This window comes from Carettochelys insculpta, chromosome 8, assembly GCF_033958435.1.
Source record: "Carettochelys insculpta isolate YL-2023 chromosome 8, ASM3395843v1, whole genome shotgun sequence".
In the NCBI taxonomy this organism is placed as follows: domain Eukaryota; kingdom Metazoa; phylum Chordata; order Testudines; family Carettochelyidae; genus Carettochelys; species Carettochelys insculpta.
In genome coordinates, this window is record NC_134144.1 from 30,002,433 (window position 1) to 30,024,464 (window position 22,032).

At 40.7% G+C, this 22,032-nt stretch overlaps 1 protein-coding gene across 5 annotated transcripts in view; it reads left to right on the forward strand.

The window, feature by feature from the left end:
• Positions 1-22,032, forward strand: part of ZNF385B (zinc finger protein 385B) — a 124,617-nt gene that overhangs the window by 41,629 nt on the left and 60,956 nt on the right. For all 5 annotated transcript variants that reach the window (XM_075001164.1, XM_075001161.1, XM_075001160.1 and 2 more), the window contains one exon: positions 2,364-2,506. In XM_075001164.1, the coding sequence (XP_074857265.1) occupies positions 2,417-2,506 (90 nt within the window). In that variant the 5' untranslated portion in view covers positions 2,364-2,416. The remainder of the gene's footprint in view (positions 1-2,363; positions 2,507-22,032) is intronic.

Consider the following 22,032-nt stretch of genomic DNA (forward strand, 5'->3'; position numbering starts at 1 on the left):
CTCCATAGACTACCTCCTGCCAGGTTCTAAAAGGCACAGCATGGGGAGTAGTATACACTATTCATTGTCCTTGGGACCAGAGGAACAATAATACAGGACAGTTCTCCCCATTGGTGATCAGCCATGGGAGAAAGGAGGAAGAAGGTAGGGGCAGTGGAGGACTGTTAGTGGAGAGACAAAGAATTTGTTAGCAGTGGGATGGGAGGTAGAAGAGGTGGGACCAGGAGAGCCAACTAGCCTTGACCTTAAACTCAAAGGGGGCCTCAAATTTGTGGGGTTTTTTTAAAGCATTTTAGTTTTGCAACAAGTTTTTTTTATGCACATCCCTTAATAATTAGTGTGTTTGCACAGGAAAGACTAAGAAAATGTGTTAAATGAGAACAATTGAAGTTGTCTCACTCTTTTTTGGTGCCCTATTTTGTTTTCATGTGTCGTCATTTTTTATTCTTATTATGGCTAGGGGCCTCAAAAGCTGGAAGTGGCCTGGGCCTCTCTGGATGTCTGAGAGGGCCTGGCAGAAGGAGAAGGGATAATTTAGGAGGCAAACACTCATAAGTGGCTGTGGTGATTTTCGGGCAATGGACAAATTGGCTGGAGTTGGCTGTATGATAAAAGCATCATTTGAGTGGTTGTGGGGAAGAGTATGTGTTACTGATGTAAGAGGATTAGCTGATTGATTAGAGATGTCGTTGGAGCTGAGGATGTGATCAGTAGGGGACTACAGAATAGCATGTGAATTGCATGTCTGGGTGGGATAGTTTTGATGAGCTCAGAGGCTGCAGAGGGTGTACAATACAGAAGATGAGCTGGGAAGCATGAGTAGGGAGGGAAAGAATGAGTTTGGACAGAGACTAGATTGACAGCCCTCAGGAGGAGGAACAATGGGTAGGGCATTAATTGACTGGAAAGCCTTGGAAGGGTTGAAGGGTGGTGATTTTTTGTATTAAATATTTACTTTACAGTGTCTAGAAGTCACTTGACACTTTAATTGATGTCTATTTTGCAAACCCAACTAACAATGTAAATCCAATTCTTACAAATTTGCATTTGGAGCTCCAGAAGTAGCATATTTAAAATAAGATATACAATGAAAAAATGTCTAAAACTGAGTGTGAGTGGTCTCTGATACTGAAGAAGACCAAGGGTTCAGGGCAGGGGGAGGAAAAGATATCTCTGGTGACGTAAGCTCCTCAGCAAATCTACAGAATTTCCCCTGGAAAATCCAGCAAGAGATTGATGGAAAGTTGCCTTCCCCTGGAAGGTGATGGGAAGGGAAGCCTGTGGCCAGGGAGCCTGTGGCAAATGTGGCTTTGCTGTGAACCATTCTGCAAAGAGGGAGAACAAGAACTTCCGTGCTTAACCAATGAGCAATTTCTTTGTGGATTTTGGGACACCTGTGATATCTGATGGATAAATCTCCACACTTTCTGTTGGTTCAAAACTCATTGCTCCCTTTCCGTGTGGGATGAGCGATTTGGGAGCTGAGCAGGAATAAAATACATTGGCTTCTTTTTGTATTTAATATTAATCTGTTCAGTTTTAAGCATTCATCAGTTACAAAAGATTCCATGTGTTTGAGGCTATACTTTGCTTGTGCCTACTTAAAAAGAAATTGGTCCCACTGACTAAAAATTTGAAAGCCTTAGTATAGGAAGAAAGATGTAGGATTAAATTAAGAATATATTGTTGAATGGTGATGTTGAGGAAAAAGTGGAAAATTTGGTTTATCTTTGTGCTGTGTATTTTGTTTGTGTTTTTTTTAATAAAACATAATTTGTGGGCTTACTGTTTTGTTTCTTGAGTTCTTATTATTTTAATCAATAGGCATTTTTTAGATTTTTTTAACAAATCTTTGAGTCATACATATGTAATATTAAGCATATTACAGATGCTATTAGAAGGGGGAAAAATGAAGGCACAACTCACATTAAAAATACCTCTGTATCCTAGCTTGCATAAATGTCCCCTCTCCCTAATCGCACAGGCAATCCTGAATTGTAAAAATATCTGTTTGTATTAGATACCTAGCAGTGTCTTTTTGGCTCATCAGAATTACTGAGTGTTAGAAATGTTTTTATTCTACCTGCCAATGTGTTTTATGCACCATATGGCTCCTCTTCAGGATCCAAGCAGCTGTGTCCGTGCTCATGGGGAGGTATTCTGCCTTATCTAGACTGTGAAGTATTAGGCACCTTTTAATTGTACCAATTTCTACTTTAACAAACATATGCCATGCTTATTCTTTTATGTATTGTCAGTCAGAGGGGATTCTTTTCTACCTTTACAGCATGTATGTGCATAAAGAAAGGGCATTTTTGTCTATGAGAGAGTGCTGAATCCCTGTTTTGGTTTGTTCTTGGCAGGCAGTACATGCCATACTACTACACTTCCTGCCCTTGTGCGTACACCGACTCTGATGATGCAGCCTTCACTGGATATCAAGCCTTTCATGTCCTTCTCTGTGGACAGTAGTTCTGCGGTTGGACTCTTCCCAAATTTTAACACAGTAAGTAAATTTGTGTTGATGTTACTAGCCCTGTCCTTAGTCTCTGCTTTCTCTGCAGACTCTAATAATTAGTACAGGTCATTTGATAAGTTTAAACCTGTCTTAAACAGTGTTGTTTTGGCTACCACAAGCAGCCCCTTTCAACTCTTATGGTAGCTAATTTCTGACACATGGACCAATGACAAAATGATATACAGGATTCATCTATGTTTGCATTCACTTTACGTTTTATCCTATCTTGTTGTATGGTTACTGTCAAGGCTCCAACAATCACAAATTTATGTACGTTGGGGGATGTGATTGCCATATAGAAAGAACATCACAATGTACAGTTAGCAAGCAATAGTGCTTTTGTGGGAGTGTGTGTATGTGTGCAAGCATATATTATAAAATAGAAAGACCAAAGGTGATTTTGAAAATAAAATTTTTTCTCATTTTAAAGATCATGGGCCAGGCCTTCAGCTGGTAATACATCAAACTAAACCCATTGTAACCAGTGAATGAAGTTACTGACTTTCACTAACCAAATATCTGGCCTTTCACTGAATGAAGAGAAGTGAAACTGAAACTGATTTTTCATCAATCAAGGCAAAAACAATCTCTCTCATTAATTCATTATGTTTACTTTTGATTCATTTTCTGTGTACTGTGTTTTCCTTCTTTAGAATTACATCTCCCTTTTTGCAATGTGGTTGCAAATCAAATGACTGCAAAATGGAGTTAAATCTCTGGGAAAGCTGCTGCCTTACTGCTTTTTTCAGAGTAAAATTGTTGTTTTTATAGTCTAATATTTTATTTTTTATTTATCTTACATCTTTAATTACCCCATAAATAGATTCTAAATATTATTAGAATCCCTATTGCTCAACAGTTTATTAAATCATCCCATGTTTATTGCCTATAACTTAAAATTAATATTTTGTGTTTGCTGAGCCTGGTTTTTTTTTTTCTGTTCAGATAATTCTTGAGGGAATTAGTCTGTAAATAACAAGCTGATAGCATTAGAAAGGAGAATGAATCAGGTCATTGTATGAATAATTTTTGCCCAGTCAGTATACATAGTTTGTCCATACATAAAGATTACATGAATTGTACAGCATCATAGTTGTCACTGTAGTCAGGAAAAAAACTGCATTATCACCATCACCAGACAGTGGTTACTTGAACCACTGCAAAATGCTTCCTTTTGCAAATGTATCTTCTATATGAAGTGAAAGTAGCAATGGGATTTTTCCTCATGCCTTGTAAATATATTCTTCAGAAAGGCCTTGTGTTGTGTTACATGCATAGTGCTGGAAGTGATTATGCGGTAGCACACCAGTAACTTCATTCTAAGGCCAGTGTTCCATGTTTATATTATAAACCATTTAAAATATTAATATTCAATGCAAAATAGACATCTACATATACACTATACATTTTAAACATACACACACAATGCATAAGGGGTAGTCTGTATGGGTGCAGTTGCAAAAAAGCATTCCAGAGGCATGTGAGAGGTTCTGTTCTAAGGCACTTAAGCATCTTGGGTTTTTTGGGTTTGTTTAAAGCTGCTCTATGCCAGCCAGACTTTCACTGAACTTTTTTTCTCTGAGGCTCCTGCAAATGTCAAGCTTGTCAGCATGCATGATTATAACTACTACTTTTACTTTTGCATTACTATTATTATTGACCATCTATGTTGCAGTAGTATCTGCTGGTCAGTCAGCCTCCACTTGCCTCATCCCCTTCATCCAGACTGTTTCAGCCTGGAGCCACTCACAATTCTTTGTAGTAATTACTAACCTCAACAGCAGCAAATTTCAAAAAATCACCATGTACTTGTTCCCTTGAAAAATAACGATAACAACCCAGGTACAAGCCAAAGACACACCACATTTTAACCTCTGTTATCTGAGAGGCAATATTTACTTTTAATCGCTTTTAAATTCACCAGAGTTTGCCACTGTTTTCCTCCCATTACTTAGTTTCATTTATAGCCATTTAGGATGAGCTTTGTCATCTGCTGATGGGCACAGTGATCACTGACTCTTGAATTAGTTTCTATTAATTAAACATAGGCACTGAAAATATATATTTTACAACTTATGTTGTAAGGAGCGATGGCTTTAAGACTAAACATCTTGTGATATACTTGCATCTCTTTAGATTGAACTACCAGTTTACTCAAGCGGCGTCTACACATCCCTTCCCTTTTAGAAGAGGCATGCAAATGAGCGAGATTGGAGATGCAAATGAGGTGTGGATTTAAACATCTAACACCTCATTTGCATATTCCCACATGGTCTGGATTTTGGAAGAGCCAGTTCTGGAAGCCAAAGCAGTCATGTGGACGGGGTTCCTTTTGAAAGGAAACCTCCCCCCTTCAAAAGCACCCTTCTTCATATTTTGTTTCAGGAAGAAGTGTGCTTTCAAAAGGGGGGTTTCCTTTCGAAGAAACCCCATGCACACAGCTGCTTTGGCTTCTGGAAATGGGTCTTCCAGAAGCCAGATCACGTGGGGATATCCAATTGAGACACAAGACATATAAATCTGAACCTCATTTGCATTTCCAATTTTGCTCATTTGCATGCCCCTACTGAAAGGAAGGGGCTGTGTAGACTCAAATTAAATGTTTTCTAAAACTTGATCTTGCTGGAGAGAAGACAATTTCTGCCTCATTAATTGTAAGGACTCATAAAGAAAAGGAAGGAGCATGTAAATGAAGTCGGTTGAAAATGTTAACAAGGTGCTGATTTGACTATTCAACACCTCATTTGCATAATGGTGGCCACCTGGAGTGTTGAAAGTGCTGCTTTCAAATTGCAAACTAGCTATGTAGATGAGGTTTCTTCAAAAGGAAACCCTTATTTCTAAAGCACCCTTCTTCCCAATTTTTGGAGGGAAGAAGAGTGCTTTCAAAATCGGGGATTCAGCGCTCTCTGTAGCTGCCATTATTCAAGAGGCACTGAAAATTCATATCAGTGCCTCATTAGCATTTTTGACCCACTTTATTTACATGAACCTTTCAAAAGGGAGGGGCTTGTGTAGACATAGCCTTGGTGTTCACACCTCCGCAGCAGCTGGAGGAAGAGGCCCACATGCTCCCTGACTGAAATGACCTCGTCAACTCTGGCCTTCCTCTTGGTTGGTACTCCCTTCTTTTCATGAGCCTGTATATTTAAAAGCTGCATCTGGAATCTGCACTACATGCATCTGATGAGGTGGATCTTGGCCTTGGAAAGCTTATGCTCCATAAAAGCTGTTAGCTTATGCGATACCACAGGACTTCTCTTTTTTTTTTTTTTTTAATAAACTGAGTTCATTTTGAGCCTGCATAAAATTGCATATCTTTAAAAGTCATTAAAACATTCCAAAACTGGTTAAGTAATTGATTCTTGACAAGTATATTTCTAAACATCTGCTGTTAAAGCAATAGGATAGATCACCAATCATCTACAAGCATGTCAACTAAAGTCCTCTCTGAAGGAAATGTATTTTTACATATAAAAATTAAAAAACTAAGATAAAACATTAAGGTTGTAAAGACAAGCACTCATCAGTTAGGAAATGTCATAATTAAGGATGACTATACAATCTTAATTTTGTCTCTTATTCATATGTGTTATGATGCACTTTTTACTTATATAATCACTGCCTCATTCACCTCACAACTTCTACCTTTTGCAATAAATAAGGCCAGGGTCCTACAAACAATATCCAGTTACCACACAGCTCTGATTAATTGCCTATCAACATCCACTCTGTGCACTGAATGAGAACATGGTGTTGCAGGAGAAAATACCTTATGATCAGGGAATAAAAGGTGTAGTATAATGCAGATTGTATGCAAAATTAGCTGGGAGATAGAATTTGAGTTATACCGTAAAATACAGTTCTTGGAAATTTCAGTTTTACCGCTGGAAATTTTGATTTTGCTGAAAGTGAATTTTCAGTCAGAGTTCTCCACCAGCTAGTTATAAGCAGCTGAAAATAGTCTTTTATTAGAAAGTTTTGAGTATCCTTACTTGTTGCAAACTGTGGCACCTGCAATGAGGGTTGCACATGTTCTAAAAGACTAGAAGGTTTCTACTGTCTCCTCAAAAGAGTGGATTTTGGAAGACAGCAGTATTCCATGATTTCAGTTTCTTGAAAACAACATAAGCAAATTGTCATTCTGTTCCTGTGTAAAAAGCAATATTAAGCAGTTTGAGTATCATAACGGAAAATAATCAGCAAGTCATATGCTTTCCTTCTGAGTTTGCCTTAGCCTCGGGGGTAATCAAGCATTATAATTTCAGTTGCAGTTTTCATATTAGTGAAATATTCCACATCTAACTAGATCATGATTGATTTCTAAATGCCAAGTCACACTTCATGTTTTGGAGGACTTGGAGGTTACTGTAGCGTCATGACTGCTGTAATGCCTATTCCTCTTCAAACAGGGCACACAGGCTGAGTCTGTACTCATGTGTGCTCAGACTGGCCACAGGTATCCCGAGCTATCAGTCAAGGTGAGCCAGGCTGATGGTGTGTGGGGCAAGAGGAAGAAGTTGCCTAACAACTTACTGTCAGAAGCTATTGCCTGTGCTCTAGTTCTGGGCAAGCAGCTCAGGGCCAGTCCCTCCAGACATGACTATCACCATGTTTATCGGTGAGAGACGAGTTCATTACTCGTTCTGCTTCTCCTTTTCAGTTCCTTCGATTTTTGTCTTCTGCTCCTCTAATGCCCTTTCTTCTCACCCCTTCCTGCCCCCGCAGAATGTGATAAGCAAACTCAAGACGGGGGCTCTGCAGGACAGTCCTCAGTGAGCTCCCTCTTGCACTCAGAGCTGCAAGTGTCTGCCTACAGGGTGCTCCCGGATGACAGGGCTCTGCTGCAACAGGGGAAGCCTTTCTATTCCCTGGCAGAGTCTGCACTGAAGCGACTTAGGAAATGGGGTGTGACGGCAGTGTTTATTAGTTTCCAAACATGCTCAGGAGCAGTAGTGGGGCCATAGGGAGTAGGAACAGTACTGAAGCAACAGAAGTCATCTTTTTCCCATAAGAAAAAGGCAGGCAAGTGTATTTCCCTTCTTTGTCTCTGCACTATGTAACCTGCCCAGCTGCTTTGAGGCTGAAGAGCTGGCCTGACTGATTATAGCTCTGAGGAAGCAGGTGGGTATCTTCTTCTCGCTCTCTGATGCCTACTACCCCAGAGAGAAAGTGGGCATGGGGAGACCTGTCCCCAAGCTATATCCACCAGTGCCTATCAGACCAAGCTCCCCAGGATATCCCCACAACAAACACCATAACAAAGAGCTTATAAAGCATCCTGGGAACTAGTGGCAAGCTGCATCATGGTGCTTCCCCAGGTATTCTGCTGCTGTGCCTCCACACTTATTTGGGGAATGGATTGTAAGATTCCAATTCAGCCCAAAAATGGGGTGTGTTGCTGGGTAAAAATTAGTGTTGTTCCTGTGCCTCTCAGCAGCAAGTCCAGAGTAGGTTAGCATGTGCCCGCATTGCCAGTTCTCAGGAGGTTATTGTAAGTCTCCCAATATGAGGTGTGTTCCTTAAAGCCCTGGGTCTTGGAATCATGAGAATCTCAGCTTTCATGTCCTATTGTACTAAGTACAGCCCATATAGAAAGCAACAGCATTCCCTGATTACCACATAGAAACTTACCACTGAACTAAACAAGGAGGCAGAATACTAGTTATGTCAACCACAGGGTTAAAAAATCACTAATCAGTTCCCAAAAATCAAGATAGTCCATTTTTGAACTTTTTATTTGCCTCCTGGGTTTTGAGCCGCTAGGGTTCACACGTCCCAATTTTATCCAAAAGCCAGGTGAGAAATGGGTGAAAGGGGAAATGAAAGCTGTCTTTCTGTACAACTCCAAAGGCTGGGGCTTTATGAAAAACCCGCTTCCTCTTTGTTACTACCAAACATTAGAAGACTTGCAGTAAAATTATGAGAATTGACAGTACTGGAACACAGTTAAAATAGGGAATAAAGATCAGGCTGTTACATTTTATGTGAACCAGACACTTTGCCAGCAGGCTTCACAGCTATCTGCCAACAGCAAATGAAAATAGGCTCCAGATTCCTAGATTCAATTCCAGGGTCTGTAGGGAAATGATCTCTGAAGTAATAGACGCTTCAGCCACATTCCCTTAATAAGCTTGTTGTCTCTGTCCACCTCTGCTCTCATCTGCCCCTTACCTACCTTGTTCCTATACTGCCCTTCAATATGTGCTTCTCCAACCTCTTTCCTGTGTCTTCGCCCTTCTGTATACTAAGTCAAGCTACTTCCTCCTTCTCAGTCATTGCTAAGATGCCAGCAGATAGGCATAGGAAAGAGAGTCTTCCTGTTTTCAGTTGAACACAAGAGTGGCTCAGAGTAACAGTCACAGGGAAAGTCATGCTCAACATGTAGGAGCTGGAATATGCTTACTCCAGATACTATTCAAAGAATGTACCAGCAAAACTAACAAGTCTCTACTGAGCATTGGAGAACTGAGATTTGTTTGAAGAGCCAAATTTGGGCAGTTTAATATGCACACAGCTTAAGGCATAGCCTGGACACCAGGGTCATCTCCCAACTGAATTTAAAATCCATGAATCTCAGCAAAATATTTCGAACCAATTTGCTAATGTGGGTAAAACAATGTTTTCCCATAATCTTGTTCTTGGAGGTAGTTGAATCATCTAAGTTGAAGTGTTCTAGAAGAATTCAGACTGAGGTAGACACCTGACAAAGAAAATTTCAGGACAACGCAAGTTTTACAAATTATCATCAACTGAGAATTGGTGTTTACAATAGGAACTGACAGACAGCCAAAACTTACAGGTACTGAAACTTGCATCACTGGTGTACATATACATACAAATGTGGACTGGCAAACTCCTATTAGGATTCTCTTTAGGAAACTACTTTGTTAGAGCATAGACTCTGGAAATGAGGGATAAAAATCTATACAGTCTTCTAAGCCATTTTGTTGCCAGTGCAAGAAAAATCCTAGCTAATCTAATGTGAACTATATTTAGAGGGAAATCTCCCCATATATGTATAATTGTTTAAATGTATTAATAGCTCTGAAATAACTTTCTCTGACAGGAAGTTAATCGGTAGGCTCCTTTCATGATCTTATCAAGAGGGGACCATATCAACAAGTAGGGAGTCAGCTGAGAGAAGACAGACAATCTTTTCTAAGTTAATACATGGAGTTGAGGTTTGAGGTGCAAATTTTCAAAATTTTCAAATTTGTGCACAAATAAAGCAGTCATCTGTGTACATAATTCCATAAAAATTCTGTGTATGCAAGAATTCTGTCACTTGTTGGGCAAATAAAAGGTCACATTAAGTCCTCAGAAAATCTATTTTCTTAACCTTGTCCATGTAATTTTGCAAAATATTTGAAACCAATTTCTTTGACACTTCAGCTCTTCATTTCTTTCATCGGTCATCATAGGGAAAAATCTAAGAAGCCTTTGTCTGGGTAGAAGAGCTGCCCTTTCACTAGATGGATGAGCTTGCTTAGTGAAGTGAGAAACCTATTTAAAAAGGTTTATTAGCTATAAACATTTTAGGCATTAGAACACTAAAAGATGTTTTGCAAATACAGTGTGAGAGAAACAACTCTCCTCACAGCTCATATTAGCAAAATTTTAGCTTAGAACAGGATGGCAACATATGCAGCACAGTTTGCTCATGTTAATTTTCAGCAATGATCACTCTTGCACGTTAGGATCTTAGAAAAATCTAAATTCTCAATGTGTCCCCCTCTAATGGGGCGGGGTGAACCCTTTAAAGAATTCTCTCTACATCCATGCTGCTTTTATATTTGTAGCTTTACGCAACCCTTACTCAGAGATATGATGCCAATAGCCAGGAATGAATCTATAATCCACCAGGCTAATAGGTCTTGTAATCTAGGCTCCTTAAAATTTTTCAAACTGGATGAGTACAATGGTTCAACAAGGACAAGTGCAGAACTCTGCACTTGGGACAGAAAAATTCCAAGCAGTGTTTCAGGCTGGGGACTGACTGGCTAAGCAGTAGTGCTGCAGAAAAGGACCTAGGGACTACAGTGGATGAGGCTGGATCCGAGTCAACAGTGTGCCACTGTATCCAAAAATATGGGTTGCATTAGATGGAGCATTTCCAGCATATCTAGAGAGGTTATTATTCCACTTTATTCAGCACTGGTCAGTCCACATCTGGAGTATTGTGTCCAGTTCTGGCTCCCTCCCCCAAGTATAGAAAAGATGTGGATGCATTGAAGATGGTCCAGTGAAGGGCAACCAAAATGATTAGCGGGCTGGAGGTCCCTTCTAGCCCTAGAATTTTATTATTCTAATGTATAATCTACTGGTTGACAGTGAAGGTGACGGTGTGGACTGGAGGTCCCCTGCTGGAGGCCTCATGGATGGTTACAGGACAGCAATATCTCTGGGGAGGAAGCCATTTTGAGAGGGTAAACACTGTATAATCTGGAAGGGGTGAGATTGTTTGTTCCACCTGTGGATAGCACATGTGACTCACTAAAAACCTGTCAAAGAAACCATTGGCGGGGGGCAGGGCATTTGCAAGAGGTGAGTGCCTCCCTGGTCCAATCAAAAACTAAGAAACATCAGGGTCACACCTGATCAGAAAGTGAGGGGAGGGGGGCAGGAGGTGGATGTTGACCCCATTACAGTCATGCACAAATTGCAGCTAGTAAGGAGAAGCTTCTACTTTTCTATTTTTTCTTTTTCTACTTTTGTTTTCCTTTTTAATTTGTGTTCAATGCACAGTCTTTGTTTGTTTCAGGCTGGATCTGGTTAAGCATGAAGAAATACTTCATTGATTCCCTTCTGCACTTTATTTTTACCAGAAATGATGCAAAGGATGGTAGTTGATGTATTTTGCTGATCAGAAGTCCATTGATATTTAACTCAAAAAAAGCATATTGCTGCCCTAATTGATTACAGAGAATGAATGACTGTTATCAGCTGGTAGAGCAATGGCAATTTCAACCTTTGTCTGCTTTTCATGTCTGTATTTGGGATTTACAACATGGCTATAATAAAAATGTGCTCTAGTGAGAGTATTGTGTCTTCTGTCTAGCCATTGTATTTTAAAGGTATATGGAAAGGAACAGTGTGAGTTGACCAGTAAGAATTAGGCTTCTTGAGACTCTTCCCTTCCCCAAGTCCTTGGCCTAGCCTAAGTTCCCTTTGTATGGCTCAGAACCACACAGGTGATTTGAAGCTGCCTTAGTGGCCATGCTTAGACTTTCTGTATCATTCAGCAATGGCATAAAGTCCATTCATCCCATATTCCGAGCATTCTGGTGGTTTAGGGGATTTCTAGAGCAGTTTAGAGCAATTTAGAGCAGCCATCATATGGGGAAACGGAGTGTTCAATCTCTAGCTAGCTCCCAGTTCAGGGGAGAGGGAAAGGAGACTTACAGCCACATTTGCTTCCCTCCATCCCACCCCACCCCTGAGTTTTACCACAAGCATGAACTTCGTCATCTCGTAGAATTAAAACTTCAACTGGGATTGTACTGAGATTTTTGTTCATAGACTTTGCAAGTTTAGATTTTCTCGTCAGAAGCTAACAGTGCTCCTGTAATCATTCTGGTTTCCATGTGTGTGTCAAACATTTAATATAATGAGACACTGTTGTATATTTTCATTTCCCCTCCTCCCCCCGAATTTGGAGTCAAAGGCAGGGGTTTTTTCCAAATGGGAATCAGACTTTGAGTATCAGCATTCTTAATAAATAACTCTTACATAACTTTTTCATTGGAGAATCATAAAGTGCTTTCAGTAGGCTTCTCAGCATGTCTGTGTGGTTGTAAATATTATAAACATCATTTTACAGATGAGCAGTACAAAACAGTATTTAAGTGACTTGCCTGAGGTTAAATGATGAGTCAGTACAGCCCTAGTACATCCCAGATTTCCATATTCCCAAACTGCTCTCCTCCTTGAATTTCTGTCTTGTCTTCACTAGTTTGCATTTCTCAGTCCTATGTTTTCCATGCAGACACTAATGTAATAGCAGAGGGGTATACTGGCTAAGCTAAAAGAGAAGCTGTCAATTTAATACTATCAAGCTGGATTCCATTTTCAAAAAAAAGGAAACCATTAGTCTCAAATTCACCAATTTGTCTCCCCACACCAAAAAAACATTCTCTCTCTCTGAGTGAAATCTATTTTGTCAGTTCCCATGCCTTAAAATGTCTTCAGCATCTTTTAGGTTGTTTACATCAGCTGCAAACCTACAGTTTTCTCTGAAGCAGAAAATGTAACATTTCCTACCATAAGAGGAACATGTAATGTAAAAGAATCAGGATGGAATCCTAAATACCATCCTCCAAATAAGGATCAGTTGGCACACGAGGGTATAGGGCTGGGCTCTCAATTGGTATTTTTCCTGTGGAGTTTCCTTCTTATTCTTAATGGAAAACAAGCACTCCTACAGCTTGGTTTTTTTTTGTTTTTGTGAAGCTACAGACTAACATGGCCACCCCTCTGAGATTATTCTTCATGGTTTGGGACAGGATCTTTGTAAAGAACAGAGGAGGGGGTTTAGTTTATTATAGTTTTCAAAATTATCTTCTTTGTCACTTTTTATTTTTTACAGTATCAGTAGAGTGTGTGCAGAGCATATTGTTTCCATGGGCTCCGTTTCACACATTGAACAGCACCAAATAAGAAATTATTTTTAGCCTTTTACTAAACGTATGCAAAAATAATAAATGGGAGACCAAGAGAACAGTTAAAATACCCAAAATAATTATTATTTAAAGCCACCATAAATCTGAATTTTCTCAGTTTCTCAATCTCTGTCCCCATAGGTTTTTTGTTTTTTTTTTAAAGGCTTAATCCCTTGCTTGAAAGTTTCTTAAATCTCCTTGCTGGAGGGAGGGGGCAGGAGAGCTAGTTTTAGATGACAGATTTTTGTTTTTTATTGAAGTCTAAACTCGTTTACACCAAGGAGGAAAGAAGAATTACAAAATAGCACAAAATACAGTTTTTAGTATAACTGTGGTTCAGTGTGTGAAGGACTGTGCTTAGTGAAAGTGGCATACTACCCAACTAGCCACACTCCTTGGGCAGGGAGCTTTATGTGCCTTTCTCTGAAAACATTTTTCTTAGCTGCTTGCTGAGATGCGGAGCTTCTCTGAAGTCAGGCTTTTGAGCCTTATTCTGAGGCTACCAAACTGGATGTAGCAAAGCTTTGCAAGATTGTATTAGTCCGGGTTGGCTCTTATTATAAGGAAGGAAACATAACAGCAGTTATGTAGCTATATAAAGACTAACAAAATGATTTATGAAATGATGAGCTTTTGTGGGACAGACCTGAAGAAGTGGGCTTGTCCCATGAAAGCTTATTACCTAATAAATCATTTTGTTAAAGTGCTACATGACTTTTGTTTTGTTAGAACACAGACTAACTTGGCTACTCTCTGTTACTATTCAACATAGAAGGCATGAGAGAAAGAGGTAGTAGTAAGGTACAGGAGGAAGTTAACACATGAGGTTGAAAATAGAGGCCACATTCAAATATTATCTCAGGAGTTTTTCAAGGCACACTGGGTCTGTCCTACGAAAGCTCACCTAGTAAACTATTTTGCTAGTCTTTAAAGTGCTAGTTGACTGCTTTGTGTTTCCATAGAGAAGGTGATTTGATCTGGTTATTTTCTCCTTGTAGGTTCTATTCATAACATCTCGCAGGGTCAAATAAAGAAAGGTGAATGAAAGTAAATCTGTAGGCTTCAGCACAGGGTGGTAGTGAAGAAGTACTGATCATGATGGTAATGGTAACATTAGCTCATTGTGGCCAAAAGGAATAACACAATCCTTGGATGAAAATACAGGGGAATATTGATTAGGACCAGGAAAACATTACAGCATCTTCTGATGCTGTATCTGACTAAGCGGGTGCCCATGAAAGCTTATGCTCCAAAATATCTTTTAGTGTATAAGGTGCCACAGAACTTCTTGTTGTTTTTGAAGATACAAACTAACTCAGCTACCTCTCCAGTTACAGCATTGGTGAGACTACTACTGGAATACTGTTTCCACTCCTGGTGTTAAACTTCAAAAAGGATGATGAAAAAACTGTACAGGTTTCAGAGAAGAGCCAAAAGTGATATGAGGTCTGGAAAAGATTGCCTTACCATGAGACACTTACGTAGCTTAATCTATTTAGCCTAACAAGAGAGGGTTAAGAAGTAATATGATTACAATCTGTAAGTGCCTTCACGTAGAGAAGGTGTCAGACATCAGGCTACCCTTTAGTCTAAAGCTGCATCTACACTATGAGATACATTTGAATTTAAGGCAGTTAGCTTGATATTACCACATGACTGTCTTCACTCTGTAAATACCATTAGCTCAATTTTTGGGAGCACTGATATCAAGATTATAATATTACAGTTACCTGATGGGTATAGCATCAATCTCGAAGTCAGAAGTTCAATTAAAGACCAGTGTGGAAGTGCTACATCTTAAAATCGAATTTATTAGCCTCCATAAGTGTCCCCTATGTATCCCACACAGCTATGTGAGTTGCACCCGTCTTCTAGCTCCCTACTGCTAGCTGGAGATAGGAAACTGACCAGATCTGTTGCACTCCTGTGGTGTGGGGCCAGGCACCCTTCAGCCAGGTGTCCCAAGTCCATGGGGCTAGATACCCTGTGGCCAAGCATCTTGAACCACACAGGGCCAGGCAGCCCATGGCCAGGAGGCTTCTGCCATGGGAGCCAGACTCCCACAGGCAGGTGCCCACCCCGCAGGCACCCTTGGCCACCTGTAACCCGGTGCTCCCAGCCAGCGGGCTCCTGCAGCTCTTCCACTGAAGCCAGTGAGTGGCAGGTGTTTGTTTGTTTGTTTGTTTGTATTTTGCTGCACTGTCAGTTTCCTGGGTCCCCCATGCTGCCGGACCCAGGAAACTGACAGCACTGCTGCACCTGGCTCCTGGCTCAGAATGTGGGGGTGAAGGAACTGTGGGATATGTTCCCACAATGCACTTCTGCAACAGTCGATGTTTGGTGATTTCAATGTGGAAGTAATATGTTGAATTTGTTGGGAGCCCGTGGGAAGAGAGGATACTCAAAATCTAATTTAAAAAAAAGGCATTATAAAATCAATTTCAATAAATTTGAATGGATCTTGTAGTGTAGTTGTAGCCTCAGAGAGAGAGACACAAGTTCCACTGGCTCAGAGATGAAGTAAGAAAACTCATACTGACAATGAAATTCAACTTTTTAATTGTGAGGGTAATAAATCATTGGACCAGTTTCCTCAGAGAGGTGGCAAGAGGGTGTGTGTGTGTGTGTGTGTGTGTGTGTGTGTAAATGCCTCATCAGTTGAAACTTAAATGGAGATTGGATGTATTTTTTCTAACAGCTGGGCTGATCATAGGTTCTGGGATTTTATTATAGGGAAGGGTAATTGTCTCCACGAGGTGAGGGTCAAAGGCTTGTGCTACTCAGAAGGTCAGAGAAGGTGATTGTGGTGATCTCTTGTGGTCTTAAAAACCAGGAACCCACATGTTATCAAAGTCTCTGCTTATGCTTACTTCCATTGCTCCACCTAGTGGCTTTAAGCAGGTCGAAGGGAGAAACTGGTAGAGTAGAAACAGTTTTCACACTTGCTGCATCCAAGCCTGCCAGTTCCTCACTGGTCCTCCTAAGCAGGGCTTTTATGGGAGAACATGTGACAGAGGCAGCACTCCCCTTTCCCTAGGCACAGACTCTTTCCCATATGGGCAAAGGGAAGGGAGGGAAGCCTAACTGGTTCTGTCAGGAGACAGAAAATCAATACCAAATACTCAGGCCAATATTCGTGGCTGTGAATAGGGATAATGCAGAATTTGAAACAAATGATAAAGGCCTAATTTACACTACCAGGAGGAAAAAGGTAAAGAATTGAAGTTTATTAACCTCACTATGTAATGCTTGGGACACGGATGCTCTCAGCTCTGGGAACACTTCAGGAAAGTAGCAAATCAGGGACTGTTAGGATAGTCAATAACCTAAACTCTGAATCTTCTCTGCCTGTTTGGGCACTGCACATAATTTTAACATAGTTTTTGATGTATTTCTATATTGTCTGACACATCAGCAAATAGGAAATAATGAATTGCTGTTCGTTTTTTAAATTCTATTAGAAAACTTTGGGCTCAGTCTCACTGGTGGAGGCCAGGTTACAATCCATAGGCAAGTAAGACGTTCTAGAATGGGGGGTGCATAGCTACATGTCATTCTCCACACGACACTGGGAACTTACTGGTACAGTTCACAAAGTCATCAGTTCTGACTTGAAGCAAAACCAGTGGAATGTTACATTAATTCAGCACATTTCTGACCCATCTCTTGTTTAGGGTTCATAAACCGCATTTAGCGTTTCTCCAATCATTGCAAACTACACCCCACCTGTTCTCACACAGGAAACCAAAGCCAAAGCTGGAAAACAATAATCATGGCAGAGTTAAGTCTCTGAATGAAATCTTACCCCCACTGAAATCTACAGGAGTTCTACCTTTGATTTCAGTGAAACTAGGGTTTCACCCTCTGTAACTTAATGTATGGAATGTGTATACTTAATGCATCTAAGCACACAATAGCTTTGAATAAAGAAGGTGACTTTAGGAGCACCCCTCAATGTGATGTCAAGATTATTGCAGATGACTACAGTCTTTCTTCTAGATTTGGCCTGTCTCATATTCTTGGAGTCAGCTGCTGGAGATTTCAAGGAAGCTCTCTCCTGTCTCAGATTCTCCCACTCCCCCTTATGTTTAAGTGACTTTTCCAACTCCAAACTCTTAGGCTACATCTACACTACAGCAATCTTTCAAAAGAAGTTATTTTGGAAGATCTCTTCTGCTGGAACTTCTTTTGAAAGAGTGCGTCCACACACAAAAAAGTAGATCAAAAGAGTGATGTGCTCTTTCGAAAGAACGCTTCTTGTGTACAGATGCTCTACTGGATATTTTGAAAGAGCCTCGTCTTTCGAAAAATATTTCAAAAGAACTTGCTAACGTAGATGCAGCCTTTCAGAATACAGCAGCGGGGTGTACTGCAGGGGAGAATACTGAGCATTTTCAAAATTAAAAAACTAACGGTGTCAGAGTTGCTGGTAATGCAAAATGTACACACACACACAAATCCTAATATTCTGTAAAACTGTATCTTAAATTTCACTTGGCCTTGACCCAGTGAGTAGGAATGTAGCAAAGTTTCTGTCACTGAATGGTGTATGTAGTAGTAGTGGAAAATTATTTATAATTTTTTGACAATTTGCGGGTAACAAAAGACATGTATAATATATCAGAGAGCAGGAATGAGGTGGCATAGTATTTATTTAACTAATTTTTTCACTCAACATTTTCTGTTGTCAATTTGTGATTTTACAGCGAGTGTTTTAAATGTGTGCTCTGTTTTGAATAAATGTGTCTGTCTTCATAACTGGATTAGTCATCAAAATATGTAGAGTATTGGGGAGAGAAATGGTGTGAGGGGGTGTTAATATGACAGAATTTGAATTAAACTCCAGCATATAGTGGTTCTTCATAATGGCAGCATGCCCAGCTCTCTTGAGGAGATTTAAAGTTGAAATGTAGAATGAAATTAGGTTGGCATCAAGCCTAGAGCTCTAGAGTGAAGTTGAAAAATAGACTGGATCTGACCCTATAGGTTTGCTTGTTACTGGCTGCTTAACTATTTATTTTAAGGAATAATAAGAGAGAAGAGCTATCTAATGATTTAGATAAATACCAGCATTTAAAATGTTAACCAAGGTATTACCAATGGGTAGGTAACATGTAATATGCTGGTCTCAATTGACCAATGAAAAAGATTCCAACACTGCATTTATAAAGCAGCCGAGCTGATTGCACCCACAAATCAATTATTAGGTGCTCTAGCTGTAGATTTTAGAAAGGGCTTTATGATAGCAACGAGAGAAACAGCATGGAACCTTGATTGCTGCCTCCAGTTTTATAACACATACTAAGTTAGAAGTTATACAGATTTTAACTTTTATATTCATTTATCAATGTACCAGTTTACAATCTTGCACATAGTTTAAAAAAATGGCCCCACTGCCTGTGTCATAATTTATAGCAACTCCAAAGAGTGTTTAAAAACCAGATGGCAATTACGAACTTCCCTTGAATTGGAGAGCCTATGTAGAAGTTAAAATAAGAATTGCACTATTTCTGAGGTGAGAGAAGACAGGCATCAGACAGAGGCAGAAGAGGGTGGAGTACACATTTCAGTAGTTTGGAATAGTGGCAGCAGAATATAAGACTGTTTTACAGGGATGTGGATATACATGATGGGAGGGGAGGAACAACAGCAGCCATATCTCTAGGTTTATACATACCCAGAGTTGATGACTGCCAAATGTTGTTTGTATCACCAATATCTCTCTAGTAATAGGCAAAAATCAAAAGTTTCCTTTCAGATACTTACCCAAGCTTCAGGACTACAAATTGCAAGGGAGTTTAAATCAGTAAGAACGGGCAGGTTTTTCATGTCACAAGGATAGCCAATCTTGCAATACTTGGTAACTTAGCTGAAACAAAAGTCAGAACAGGCGTCAGCAACCGGCAGCACAGGTGCCAAAGTTGCATGCAAGTCGATTTTCATTGGCCACAAGGAGGGCGCTCAGCCCTGCCCCTCCTCCCCCAGGCAGCTGGGAGTGTGCTCAAAGCCATGCTGCCCATGAATAAACAAAAGACCAGCTAATGCTACCAACCGTCACCTAAACGGTAAAGCTCTGCGTCTTATTTATTAGTGAAGCTGTTGTAAGTAGGACTGTCAGTGATTCCAAAAAGTATCACCAGCACCCAGACTGTACATAGAGGTCAAAAGGTCAAATTTCAGCACTCCATCTCAGAAAGGTTGCCGACCCTGGGTTTAGAAGCACCTAACTTTATTGGAACAACAGGTCATATCTTGGCAGGCTTAGCTCAATTTCTCTTCATTTTTGAGGTATGTTGACTGGATGCTTTGCTACTGTGTGTGAATATTGCACAAAAAGTCCTGCTTTCTTTGCTGTATGTCAGTGTTACCCAGTCGTATTTGGCCACAGAAATCTTTTAAACTTGAAAGAATTTTGCAGAACCCCATTCCTGGGGTCTACTTCCCTCAGCCCCCAAACCTGCCCCCCCATCTCCAAGCTTTACCCACCTCAGACCTCAGCCCCCAAATCAGTGCCCCTATCCCTAAGCTTTAACCCCCATCTCACAAACCTGACCCCCATCCCCAGGCTTAACCCCTTTCAGCCCCAGACCCCCTCTCTCCACATGCCTGGGCTCTATCCCTCTTGACCTCCAAATCTGCTCACTATCTCTGGGCTTTATCCATCAGCCCTCAGCCCCCAAATCAACCTCCTTTCCTCAGGCTTTACCCCCGTCCCATAAACCTGGCCCCCGCCAACCCCAGGATTAACCTGCCTCAGCCCCAAACCGTCCCCCAGCACTAACCCATCCGTGGTGCTGGCTGGGGAGCGTACACCAGGCGGTCACATGCACCCAGTGGAAGGAAGGCTGGCATGGAGATGTTCGGCTGGCGGGGGTGAGCCGAGCCACGCCCACCTAAGGGATGTGGCCATTCAGGTAGCAGGGCGAGTCAAGGGCTCTCTGCAGCTCCCTGCCCTGCTGCCGCTGAAATAATAGAACTAAATTCAGTTGGTTTAACAGCCGGATCCCTCCTGCCAGTCATTAAACCAATTCAATCTAGTTCTACTCTTTAAGTGGTGTCAGGGCAGGGAGCCACAGAGGAGTTAGCTGTTCTAATTGAATTTTCTTGAGGAACCCCTGTTTTCACTTCACAGAACACCAGCTGTAGTTAGTTTGCCAACTGTCCCTGATCAGGCAGACCAGATGCCAGTTGTGGTAATGGCATCCTGTGTGGGAGATTTGGCAACTCCAGGTGTGACCCCAGCCGGGGTGGTGAGGGACACAAATGGGTTTGGGGTTGTGGGAAGGAGTGTAGCTCAGCACCTCTAACCTAAAAATAGTCCCAGCACTACTGATGTACTTTGTGAAGCAACTTGGGGAGCCTTTTGAATGAAACTGCTCTTTAAATGTAAGGTGAGGATATTTCTGATTCTGGTCCTGGTTGAAATCAGAAAGCATGGAGAGAAAAATGTAAGCAACCACTGCTGCAGTCCCTTCTGATCTAGTCATCTGTTTTCTCAGGCTATGACTACACTGAGGAGCACAGGGAGCATCCAGCTTCCCAAGGCAGTCTGTCAACAGTAAATTGACAGAATGCAGCATTTGGTCGACAGTCTGCTCTGTATGAGGCATAATGACTCTGTTGACAGAAAGCTAGTCTGGATGTGCCAAGGGGCTTTCTGTTGACAGACAGGGGATCTAGGACACTGGGGAGCTCTGTCTTATATGCTTTCAGTTGGCCATTTTGTCAAGAGAGCAGCTGGGCAGTCTGTCCGTTCTCTGTCAACAAAGTGGATCACTCTTGCGATCCGCTTGGCAATTTGGCTGATACCGAAATATATCTTCTGTCAAAAACTTCTGTCGACAAATCACTGTAATCTAGACATAGCTTCAAGGGGTAGTTAAGGTGAATTCATTGTGACTAATAGCATGAGTCAGGATTACTCAGGTTAAGATAGGTTTGCAGTAAAGGCCTGGGTATGGGCTAAAGTGCTGGCGTGTTTTCTGCTTATGTAACCCATCTGATTTTCCCTTTATTTCATATATGCATTTGCAATGAGAGAATGAAACGGAAAAGATTTGTAATCCTCAGTATCATTACGTTCCACCTTCAGTGCAAAATTCAATTAACTCTTGACTATTCCAATAGCGCATATTGTGGTCCAATAATAGGCATCCAGATGCTAGATTATTGCTTATATTTGCAGCAGATATGATATATATAGCAGATGTTCATCTTTTTTTACAGAAATGATTAACTATTGGAACTTAACAGACTGCAGCACTTCCATGAGTTACAAATAGCATCTAAATCAGCAAATGACCCTCCTCCCTTTTCAAGAGGTGGTGTATTTAATTTTATTTAGTGATCCCAGATCAACTTACCCCACAGCATGAACCTTCTGGCAGACAGATACTATGTTGCTATTCAAACATGCTGTAATCCACCCTAGTTTCTGACATATTTAAAACCTATTAATTGTTAATGTTGCACCTTCTTGAATTCTAATCATGACCAGACTGCATTCAGGTCTTCTCTCTGGGAAAGATCATCCACTGCTCCCCCGGGAATCTTAAATTGTGGCTTCTGGAGGCAGTGTGCTCTGTATTGTTCATGTGATTTTTTTTTCCTTGTGCTGCTGTATCTGTTTAAACCTGAGGCTTTATGCATAGTGTGTGTTGTAGTTTCTGAACTACTGTCCTAATGTTAATGCTGTGGATTGTATATCTGAAGTACACAGGAAAATCGTTGTTGGTTTTACTTTTATAGTAGTTCTGCAAATAAGTGTTTTCTCTGCAGTTCCTTCAGATGGGCTGAGGTACTTTTCATCTCTATACGATTCTGTTCTAGATTAGCAAATTTAGCTGTAAAATG